We start from the raw sequence: 13023 nt of genomic DNA on the forward strand, positions 1-13023 counted from the left end.
AGTTTTTTGAATAAAATCAAACTAGTTTGACTTGATGCATCTCTAGTTCCAGTGTATTTAGTTTTGGCGGAAATCGACATCCAAAAGTTATTATGTAATTGCATTTTTAACGTAAATTCCATATGTAACATTCTATGAATATTTAAAATTGCATGATTTTTAAATAATTTTTTTTGTTAATATGAATTTTTTCATGTCTATCTCTATTTATGCTTTTCTAAAGAAAATCAGTATTATTAACATGATACAAGCCGCGTATGTTCGAATCTCCTTGTAAAGTCGTAGTCGTCGTTGACAATAGACGATCCCGAACGAAATTAACTTACGAGAAACACAATTATCCCCTAATCAATCTCTGCTGATGCCAAATCAACCCTTGTTAACCGACCTCGCCACTTCGCCGACTTCATCAAAACTTTCTTCCCCCGTTTAAGGGTTGAAATGACATAGTAGGCGGAACTCGGGTAAATCGAGCAAGCGTTGGCGGGTTTTAAACGTCAGATCGCGATTGTTTGCTAACAATTGAACAAGTTTAATCCTCAAGCCACTAGATCGACTTCGATTGGACTGGAAAATGGCCGATTTGCATTTAAACGATACGAATTTGTCGCAAAATCGGACTTCGTTTCTTATCGAGGATATTCTCTACAGACAAAAGTCTGAACAGGAGCAAAGTGTTGCTGTCGATGTTATTAATCGGGAAAAAGTGTTTCAGTATCCGAAAGTTATAGACAAGAGAGTGTCACCGGAGAAGAACGGTTATAGTTATTTTCAGTCGAATGTTGTGCCGGGAGGAATGGTTCAAAGTTTTCCGCAGCCTGAGAATGGGTATATCCAGGTGATGGGAGCTCTTGGTGCTTATCTAGGACCACCTTATAAGAATATGACGGATCCGTATTTCCTAACACAAGGTCAGTTTTCTTTTAAAGTGCGTTTTTAACTATCTATTTTAAATTTTTTATCGAGTGTCATTAAGTTATAGTGTGTATATGACTATTATACTGTTACCTACATATTTCAGGTTAATTTTTTGACTGTAGTTTTTAAGTTGTATTTCTTTAAGCCATTTGTCTTCTTAAGTATTATTTTATAATATCTTCTTATTAAAAAAGGTTTTAAACATACAGGATATGTACTTATTGTCATCAACATTCTCTTTGCCTTTTCCCTATGCGGGGCCGGCTTCCCTAATTGCATTTCTCCACACAATTCTATTTTGGGTCATATCAATGTTAATCCCCTTTACCAACATGTCCTGCTTATCGTCTCCCCCAGGTCTTCTTTGGTCTTCCTCTCCTACTCCTTCCAGGAATCTGCACTTCAGCTATTCTTCGTATTGGGTGATTAACGTCTCGAAGTTGAACATGACCAAACCATCTCAATTATGCTCTCTCATTTTGGCATAAATTGGTGCCACACCTAGACTTCCCCTAATATACTCATTTCTAATTGTATCCTTCTTTGCCACCCCACTCATCTATCTAAGCATTCTCATTTCCGCCACATGCATTCGTTGTTCCCCTTTCTATTTCACTGCCCGTTTCAACATTCAGTTCCGTACATTATAGCCGGTCTTTTGGCTGTTTTATAGAATTTTCCCTTCAGCTTCATTGGAATTTTTATGTCACACAACACACCACTCGCTTCTTTCCACTTCATCCATCCAGCCCTAATTCTACTGCATGCATCTCCATCTATTTCTCCATTACTCTGTAATACCGATCCTAGGTACTTAAAACTATTGCTTTTCACAATCATTTCATCATCCAAAGATACCATTTTATTTGTAGTAACTCCATATTTAAATGAACATTCCAAATACTCTGTTTTTGCCCTATTAAGTTTTAAACCTTTTTCCTCCAGAGCTTGTCTCCACTCTTCCAGTTTTTGTTCTAAATCTCTTTCACTATTTCCTATTAACACTACATCATCAGTATGCATTAGGCACCATGGAATGCTACCCTGTAGTTTCGCTGTTATCTGGTCCAAAACTAATGAGAATAAATAAGGACTAAGCACCGAGCCTTGGTGCAGTCCTACTTTCACCTGAAATTCATCAGTCTCTCCCACACTTGTCCTAACACTAGTCATTACTCCCTCATACATAGGTATCTCTCACACTCTTTACATATTCTCCAGGGATTCCTTTCTTATTGAGTGCCCACCACAGAATCTCTCGAGGACCTCTATCATACGCTTTCTCAAGATCAATGAATACCATATGAGCATTGGTCGCTTTATTCGTGTATTTTTCCATCAGTTGCCTTACAATGAAAATTGCATCTGTTGTTGATCTGCCCTGCATAAAGCCAAATTGATTCTCGGATATTTCCGTCTCTTCACGTATCCGTCTATCAATTACTCTCTCCCATATTTTCATGGTGTGGCTAAGTAGTTTTGAAGCGCTGTAGTTTGTACATTGTTGTATGTCTCCCTTGTTTTTGTAGATAGGTACTAATATATTGCTTCTCCATTCGTCTGGCATTTGTCCAACTTCCATAATTCTATTAAATAGACCTGCTAGCCAACTTATTCCTGTCTCTCCTAATGCTCTCCATTATCTCCATTATCTCCAGGATATGTAATTATTATATGACCCAATAAGACTAGTATAGTGTTAGGGTATTTGGATAAAAATATATCCATTTTTTCAACTATAGGCTTTAAAAAAAATCGTTTTTGAGAATTTATTCTTCTATCTACATTTATTTACTAACTAAGCAAATACTCTTCATTTTTCCAGTTACTATTTTTTGTTTGGCAATTGTTGCTTTAGTCGTGATTAGTAACTGGCATTGTCTATAACTACGACAAAATTCTTTTTCTTCTTCTTAATTGGCTTTAGAACTCGGGATGACTCTTCGCCGTAATCACTATCAGGGCCGTAAGTACGATGCTGGGGGCTCCGGGGCAAACGTGATCGACGGGCCCCCTACCGGGGGTTTACCCCCAGGCAAAGGGGGTCGGGAAAAATGTTTGATATTTAACCCCTTGAAAATGCATTTTAATGCATTCCATGACTGAAGTTTCTAAAGAGATACCCATAGAACCTGAAACTGATGTTACAAATTTGTTAGAAAATGTTCTTACACGTGTTGGCAAATCTGAAACAAAAATGTTATATGGAATGGGCGATTAAATGCTCCCCTGAGGCATTCCTTCCTGGACTTGTTGTATCCTGGACATCTTTATATCTTTACGAATGGTCTCGGGGTCCCCAGCTTAGCCCGGCCGCCTCTTCCAATGGCATTTTAGGTTTTATTACGCCGAAATTACTAATTTCCTAAGTAATAATTAAATTTTTTTATGTTAAGGTCTCGGGGACCCAGCTTAGGCCTTGTTCATATAGGGCGGTTTGCCAACGTAAACGTCGCAATTAACCCGTTTTCCCCCTATTTCCTTGGTACTAGGCTGAAACTTCAAAGGCGGCATTAGGGTGAGATCAAAAAGTTGGCAAACCGCCTGCATATAAACAAGCCCTTAGCTCAAGCCTCATAAGCCCCTGTCTGTTCCAATTTCATTTTAGTCGAAAAGACTAATTTCCCCAGTGAAAAATCAAAACTTTATGTTGAGGTCTAGGGTGCCCCTGTAGGTCCCGAGGCACTGCCCCGGTTGCATATACGTAAACTGCAGACGCACAAGGCATGGGCGAACGATTCGGCTTTTTCCGATTAGCGGGTAGTAGAGTGCAGACGTATTTCAGACGTATTTAGCCTTTATACGTCTGCTGTTTACTAGATTGATCGTGATGCCAATATACGTCTACGATTATTTAAGCATGTTTAAAAAATGTAAATAAAACACAGTATATATTCGTATTATCAACGTTTTTAATTATCTTTATGTACAAATATCGAATTTTACGAATTCGCGAAAAACCACTAAGTACTTATTTTCTAAATTTATTATCACCTAAACCAATGTTACTTTCTACACATAGTTGTAATTTGTGTGGTGCTCTTTTTTGTTGTTTTTTGATAGTTCTAGGTTTTCGTCCAGCCATCGATGCTCTTCTACCTGTCATGGTAACTTTACGTCTCGATACAGATGTTGGTTGTACGGATATTTTTTTCCCTTTTCATCACCGCCTGCTTCTTATTTTTAGATGAAACTCCTGTGTACTTAAAAGCACAATGCATGCCTGATATTAAAGACTGATTTGATTTGGCATATTTACTACAGTTCTCTAAATATTTCATAATAGCGGGCCCAAAGGATTCAGGTTCACTTTCAAGTTTTGACATAATTAAATTCGAATGTTCTGCCCATTTATTTTTAATCTCTTCTATATCAATATTACCCTTATCATTAAATTCCATGGCATTAATATTTGCATCATCACAAATAATCATCTTTTGATCCTGTTGATTTTGGACAGAAGAATTACAAGGAAAATTGTCCTGGTTTAAATTTTTTGCTGTATTTTCCTTGATTTGCAGTGTATCAAAAGTAGATGAATCTGCAATTTTTCCCAACGCTATTTCATAAAGAATATGCTTGGAAAAAAGCGATAAGGTATTAGTTGCCGTAAATTTATTATGTTTTTTCGCAATGGCCCCTTGGTGTTTGCAATAGTGTCCATTATAACCAATCGGACATGAACATTTGAAAACAGACATATCTACAACGTACCAAATTTTTTGATCTTTTGAACTGCTAACTTTAAAATCCATGTTTCCAAGACTGATAATGTTATTATCTTCATTGTCCCTTTCGCCTGGAAAATACTTTTTTGCAACAGCTTTAGAAACTCTATTAAAGATAAGATCCATAATTCGCTGGGTAAAGTAATATTCAAAACTAGTAATTATAAAATCTGTTAATTGCGTTAAGTTAAATGCCTTGGTTCTTTCCAGTGGAATATCTTTTAAGAGACGAAACATTACTTCAGTATAATTGTTTGTATCAGATCCTCGAACCATAAGATCATTCCTATACAGTAGACACCACATCTCAATTTGATCAAGCATACGCTCTACATAATCAGCAAAATTCTGATACAAGCATTTTTCGTAAAATGTGATAATAGATATTTCAGCATTTTCCATATTTTTTGACATTAAAATATCTTTAAATAACTTGTAATGGAGTTGAGCATGTTCTTTTAAAATTCCATTTTTGGCCATGGCAATCCATTTCCAACATTATTTTAATACATGAAAGGTACACAATAACATTTTTGCATTAGGCCAAACCGTCTGAAGGGCTTTTCTTTCACCAAGATCATCATCAGTTAAAATTACTGAAGGCGTAATCTTTACGGGATGAATCTCATACAATGATTTAACAGCGTCCAAAAACACTTCTAATTTTTGACTATTTGTCAAAATGCACCCAATAGGCAGCCCACCAGCAGGAGATTGTGTCACGAAAAAGTATACTTTATGATTTTCCACGTCGCAGTTACCTGAAGAATCCACAAAGAGTATTTCATTTGCTTGGGGTAATAGTCGCGCTACGCGTTGCATGACAGGTGTACATATTGCAACTGAATAATTATCCTGAACGCAAGAAACTTTATATAATATCCCATGATTCTTTTCTTGTTCTTCTAAATATTTTTCCAAATAAATTAACTTATTTTTTCCTGATCTCTCTCCGTATGATTTTTTAAAGTTGGCCTTCCATAGATTTCGAACGTCATTTTTGGTGGGAAAAAAACATCTGTCTGAAACGTAATTGTCATACGCATCACCATAATGTACCATCATTTCGACACAGTATGTATGATAGGCACTAGAGGCATTGTGACCATGCTCGAATAATTCAAGAAAACGATTTTTGGCTGCGTCTCCTATTGGTCTATAGCGAAGTGGAGCAGCTGACAGGATAGTATGATTATGGTCATTTTTGAATTCTATCACACATGGCCAGTTAGCAATAAGACTACTATGGCCTGGCATCTTCGGCTTAGCTAGTTTCCGTTCAATTTTTATAAACATTTGATGAGCACAGTTAGTATTTCTGCTTCGGGATGACTGCGTGTCTTCCTTCCTTGTATTGAAATGGCAGTGATATACAGTCGAACCCGCTTATTGGAATAGCCTTCGTGCCAAGCAAAAGTATTCTTATAACAGGGATATTCTAATAACCGATCATTGGAGGCTAGTAGAAACGTTCCTGGACCGCAAATTTCTATTCCTTAAAGCGGGATATTCCTTTAAGAGGTACTCTAATAAGCGGGTTCGACTGTATTCTTTTAAAAATATTAACCGGTCTTACAGAACCTACTGAGAACGTTTTGGTTATTCTATAGGTAACCTTGGTTTTTTGTTCTAAATCATGTACCCATTTCTGTAAAGAAAAAATCAATAATAATTTCAGGAAAGTCATTACTTATTACTTTTTTGATTTTAAAATAACTTTTTTCGTATTGTCACTTTTTTCGTGCTACATGATGGTGTTTTTAATGTTATTATCTTTAACAGTTCCAGTGACTGAAATATACATAATACGTTGTTGCGTTGACAATTTCGGTCATTTTTAAACTGTTTAAACCCTTAGAATCATGTAAATATACTATATAAAATGACCGATGTGAAATTAGCAGATAAAGTTAGCAGAAAGTTTTGCCTATTTTAGAACAGTAAATATGACAATAGTAAAAACAACAATAAACATATTATAAACTCTTTTTCGTATCACAGTCAAGATTTAAGCAGTATTTGAAACCAAACTTATATGTATGTATATTTTTGTACGCCTATAATAACTATTGACTATTACTGGTAAAAACGCCGGCATAAGATTCAAGACTTCTCTTTAACCGCCGGATATAAAATTTGCGTTCCATTATCACTACAATTGCCGCAAAATTATACTAACCTCTACTTCTTCTTTGGAATGTAGTTTTATTCTAAAACTACTTTGGTTTATAATGCTATATTCATAACCTTCTGGAATACTTTCCATTGTTTATACTTATCACTCTTATAAAAATGTCACACCACTTAATACCAAAACAACTTGTAGCTATATACTGTTAATTGCATACGTAGAAGACGCATTCACGTCTCCAGTTTACGCGCGGGTGGAGAGCAACTACGCCGATCCTTGCCGAACTTCTACGAAATATTTGGCTATGTCTTGTGCGTCTGCAGTTTACATATATGCGCCCCGGTTACCCCAATAGTAGTTACGGCCCTGATCACTATATAGCCTTCCATCTTCTACGATCTTAAGCTTCAATTTCCTATTGTTTTACCCCAATCCTAGATAAATCGGTTTCAACATCATCCTTCCATCTTTTTCTGGGACTGCCTACGGAGTTACCGTCTGGTCTCTCAAAAAACACTGTCTTTAACCCTCTGTCTTCCTCTGATCTTACCACCTGACCTGCCCCTCTTATCCGGTTAGATATTTCTGACCATGTATCAGTACCATACAGAGTCACCAATTCAGAATAACGGCGCCATCTCCACTCTACTGTCAATTCATCTCTTAGAGGGTCACATATCATTCTGAACGGCATTATCTAACTGCCCCACGAACTACCTGGGCCCATTAATTCCAAGTACCTGCTGCCCCATCGCCGAGAAAGTTGGGAATTAAGTCTTAATGACCGGAAATTCCAAATTTGATTATAGTTTAAAGTAAGAATATAAATATTTTCAGTTATTCACTTCAGTTGCAAGTATTATGGTATAGTGTCCGGTTTTGTCCGTTAGTGTTTAACTTTTAAATGGCGAATCCAACGACTATGTTTAGTCAAAGGGGAGAACTTTTATTAATAATTAATGAATATAAATATATTCAAAGGCCCATGTCTCCAAAGATGGAAAAGTTAGATGGCGATGCATCAAAAAAGGGTGTCAACAAAAAGTGTACACAAAGGAAGGTGATGAAAATTACGTTATTCTTGAAAAAGCATCGGTGGAGCATAATCATGCTCCAGATATCCACGTTGACCGGCAAATTTTTAGTAATTCTACAAAGAGGAAAGCTGTAGAAGATATATGTGAAAGACCTTTAAAGATTGTCCACAAGGAATTGAGGAAGGAAAAGTTCAGCACTTTACCGCTGACGACGTAAGACATTTCTTGCGTTCGAAAAAATATCTATGCTGCAAGACGAAAATCCACACCATAATTACCCAAGTCACAGGAAGAAGTTCTACAAGTGTTAGTGAACTTAAATTTAAAAACAAATACAGGTGAAAATTTTAATTATCTACGAAAAATAATTCCGCAATTTTTAGTTGTTTCACAAATCTTTACTTTTTGTGTAATGTAGATTCTTTGTATGTAGATGGAACGTTTCAATACTGTTCTAAATATTTTTGTCAGATGTTTACATGGCTACAAAAATGGTTTTTATGTTCCTCTAGTACCTATTTTGTTTGTTATCAAATAAATCACAGCAATCGTACAAAAGTACTTTTGATACATTAATAACAATATGTACAGATTTGAATTTAAATTTCAAACCGAAGCGAATACTTTCTGATTGTAAAATAGCAATTCAAAATGCAGCCAAGTTAGTGTGGCCCGACATTATTATTTTTTGTTGAAAATTTTATTTAACACAAAATTGGTACCGAAAAATTCAAAATTTAGGTTTGTTCTCAGAAAATAAAAATCAAACTGTTACTGGAAAATATTTAAAATTGTTTTTCTGCATTCCTTATTTAGATCCAAATGATGTTGGTGACTTTTTCTGATGAACTTTTTAATATTATGCCAGAAGATTACAGAGTTTTGCAATTTTGTGATTACCTAGTTGATAATTATTTAACGGAAGGTTTAACATTTCCACCTTACATGTGGGCTTCAAACTCATCATCTCTAATATTTACTACAAACGCATGTGAATCATTTCACTCGAAATTTAACGAATGTTTTTAATGTTCTAAAGCTATTTCCTTGTGGCATTTTTATAATCAACCATTTTCAATGGGAAATAAGCCACAATTTTACCAAAAAATGATTTTAATAACGTTTCGACGCCCAAGTCGCGTGTCGTTGTCAAAATACAAAATAATATTAAATTAAACAAAAATGTTGTTGCTTAGTAAAAAATTCTTCTAATAATTTATTTAATCTGACTCATTTATATCGGCCATTCAAAATTTTTTACTAAGCAACAACATTTTTGTTTAATTTAATATTATTTTGTATTTTGACAACGACACCCGACTTGGGCGTCGAAACGTTAATAAAATCATTTTTTTGGTAAAATTGTGGCTTATTTCCCATTTAAAATAACTGAATGTTTTTATAAATCACATCCTGACATATTTAAATTTACAGACATTTTGTTAAATTTTCAAGCAGAAGTATATGTGAAAATTATAACTGCACATAGATTCGAAAAAAACTTGATAAAACGGCAAAAAGAAAAGTTGATTTTATTGAAAATATTCTAAATGAATATTACCATTATTACGTTAATCAAAACATTACTAAATTAGACTTCATTAAGTCAGTTTGCAATTATTATGCAGCTAACTTTTAAAATCTAAAATATAGTGTTCATTCTTACTTATTTTAATCACTAATCAGACATTAGAATTAAGCATTGTTATTGTTTAACTGTAGTTTTTGTTATTGTATATAAGTTAATGTAGATTTATAAATAAACTTTATTCGATTATATTGTTATAGTTTCATTATTGAATCATTTAAAATGTTCACTCATGCTTTGGGAATTGGGTTCCTTTTTGAATATAATAATAAGTAAAATAAAAACTATATATGTTCACAAAAATATTATCTAAGTACCTAGGTAGCGTGGGGCCGTTCGTAGTCACTTTTAATCCTACTACAGTAAAACCTGTCAGTAACGGCCACTAAAAATAAAAGAACTATTGGCCGATATAGAAAGGTGGCCGCTATTGCCAGTTTTTGTAGTCTACATATAATTGGTTTGGGAAATTTTTAAACTGGCCGTTAGGACAGGTGGTCGATGTTGGCAGGTGGCCGTTAACACAAGTTTTACTGCATTAAACTCAATTCATTAAAATCTAGCTAGCGTGGGGGAGTTCGTAGTCGCCCATTCTGAAAGCCTTCCTTTTAAATACCAGAAGCTGATTTATTTCCTGCTAATATCTACTTCCATATTTAACAACTGGGCGAATAATTGACGTGCGCAGTCTTAATTTAGATTGTCTTTTTAGCAGCTTAGATAATAATAATGATAGGGAGCATAATGCTCTATTCTCCACAGCTATCCTTGCTGAGATCTCTTTTTCTATCTGGTTGTCATCTGGGATTACCGATAACAGATATTTAAACTCTTTTATCAATTCAGTTGGGGTCATTAATGTGTTTTACCTAACTCTTGGTCTTGAATTTTTGTTTACTAGCGTGTATTTCGTCTTTTCTTCGTTTATTCGAAGACCCAGACTACCCGTTTCCTTCTTATGTTGTGAAAACACCTCTCTCACGTCTCTTGTAGAATGAGCGACTGCATTGAGATTATCAGCAAAGGCCAACAATAGTTTTGTTTCCTCGATTCGCAAATCCCCCTGTCAACTCAGATAAAATTTTGCTAATATTCTAAATTAAAATTGAAAAGCAATGGTAATAAGGGGTCTCCTTGTCTAAGTCCTAATGTTATACTAAATGACATCGATATTTTGTTTCTTATCTTTACCTGTGCATATGCGTCTGTTACGCACATTTGGTCCACTTATTTTCTTGGTATTTCCATTTCTAGCTTTGCTAGCCATAGTCTGTTTCTTTTTACAGAATCATTTTACAGAAAATTTGGTGTACATCTAGGTTGAATTCCCAGATTTTTTCTAATATTTGTCGAATCATAAATATTTGATATATTTATTGTCGACCTTCCAGTACGAAAGCCTCATTGGTATTAGGCCTAGAATATCTTAAGAATATGGAATTATCCTCTTTATTAAGATAATTGATAGAACCTTATATATGCTGAACCATGCTTAGTACGCCACTGTCTTCTGTCTCTGAACCATGAATGTTGTTTGCGACCTGATCCTCTCCGACCTTTAATTCGGTACATTAAAATGGTTTTAAAAAGATTATATTTACCACAAAGAAAGCACAAGATAGAACACTTTGGAGGCAAACAGGGGAGGCCAATGTCCAGCAGTGGATTAAGAGAGGCTGATGATGATGATTTACCACCTCTTATTTGCTGTAATGATGTTTAGAATCTCTCTTTGGGTATTATCTCTTCTTACGACCTCTTCATTTGTAATATGGTCAACCGATGGAATTGTAAGCAACCTTCTGAGACTTCACGTTCTAAATGCTTTAACACCCATTAACTAGCCCATATAAGCTACTTACTACAGAGTTGCAATATTCAAGCCTATGATAAATTTGATAAAGGTCAAATTTTTAACTGTCAAATAGTGTCTGGTTTGTTGTAAAAAATAGTAGATTTATTATTTATGTCCGTAATTTTTTTTGTTGTTTGGTGGAAATGGAACGAGCTACAAGGAATTTGACCCGCAATGACTGCGTTCAAGCAGTCACCTTACATAGCGAAGAACTTAGCTGCCATGCTATCGCCTCCTTATATTGGTAACAATTTTTTGCTAATGCACGATACTGCAAGACCTGACTTTGCACGAACTGTAACCGAAAATTTACAACAGGTAAATCTTCGGATTTTGAATTGGCCACCGCATAGTTCAGATCTTAACCCAATCGAACATTTGTGGGACATAATTGGCAGAAGACTACGACAGCGTTTGCCACCTCCTAGAACCTAACAAGAGGTAGAAACAGTAGCTCTCGATATTTGGAATGATATTGTTTTTAAAGACCAACTAGCAAACCTCATTTGTAATATACAAGGAGATATCTCTTTTATTATAGAACATAAGCGAATTAATCAAAAAACAAAAATAACAAATACGAGAAAACTGGAATATCTAGGCCGTATAATGAGAGGAGAAAAGTACTCCCTGCTAAGACACATAATCCAAGGAAAACTCTCGGGAAAGAGAAATGTGAGATCTAGGAGGATTTCCTGGTGGCGAAATTTAAGGGAGTGGTACGGGTGCAGTTCAATACAATTGTTCAGAGCTGCAGCCAACAAAGTTAAGATTGCTGTGATGGTAGCCAACCTCCGATAGGAGACAGTACTGCAAGAAGAAGAAGAATATTCCGCAGGGTATTCCGAACTTTTAGAAAAAAACACAGTATGATTGGTACACCCGGTATACAATGACAACTTACCTGTCTATAATAAGCAACAATATTATTACAGGGATATTGTTAAAGAATAAAGCTATAACATATTATGACAGCTTCATTTCTGTTTAAAACGTCACTAAATTTATCTTTAATTTTTTTTTCCAATTGTCCCTGCAAAATTTATTATTCTTTTTTTGATATCTTTAATATTATTATTTGCAAATGCTGTCTCTGAGGTTCTCCTTCTATCTTGGTATCTTTGACTCTCTAGTTTTGTAATATAATTTACAATTAGGTCAAAATTCGATTTTATATAGGACAGTTCACAGTTCATTCTGAACAGAATTCTCACTAAAAATTTGTTTACATTTAAAGGACATTTTTCAGTAAAGAGGATTTAAAAACGAATTTACTATACCAAGCTATCTGTTGGCCCTACTTTACTGATAAACAGTTCCAGATGGGTTTTCCCAAACAATAAAACTTGTAATAAAGCCATTTAGTAGATATAATACATACTTGGAATGAAGTAATAAAGTTATTTAGTAGATACCCCAAGAATATTTCTGCTATGAATAATTTCAAGAAAGTATTATCTAAATATAACTATTTTATTTATGCAATATTTTCTGATACATTAAAGCATGCCGCAATATGCCCTTAATCAAGTAAATATGAATAGCATAATATGAATTTATAAAGAAACCCACAAATAGGCTGGATGTTATACATGCATTTTGCATATAATCCAGGCTCTATTTATAAGTAACTACAAAAAAATAAAAATTTATTAAGCAGTTATATTTCCTAGTTTTTACTTGTGTAGTTCAAAATGTCCCCATCAAATTAGAAAAAAAAAACAAAAAGTGTGTTTAAGCAGGCCCCCGCGGGGCCCGAGCCCTGT

General features: G+C 34.8%; 1 protein-coding gene across 1 annotated transcript in view; it reads left to right on the forward strand.

The window, feature by feature from the left end:
* The first annotated feature begins 574 nt into the window (after positions 1-574).
* LOC114334277 (brain-specific homeobox protein homolog) overlaps positions 575-13023 on the forward strand; it is a 32663-nt gene continuing 20214 nt past the window's right edge. The window contains exon 1 of the mRNA XM_050647703.1: positions 575-911. Coding sequence (XP_050503660.1) covers positions 575-911 — 337 coding nt within the window. The remainder of the gene's footprint in view (positions 912-13023) is intronic.

Source organism: Diabrotica virgifera, chromosome 3 (genome assembly GCF_917563875.1).
Source record: "Diabrotica virgifera virgifera chromosome 3, PGI_DIABVI_V3a".
In the NCBI taxonomy this organism is placed as follows: Eukaryota; Metazoa; Arthropoda; class Insecta; order Coleoptera; family Chrysomelidae; genus Diabrotica; species Diabrotica virgifera.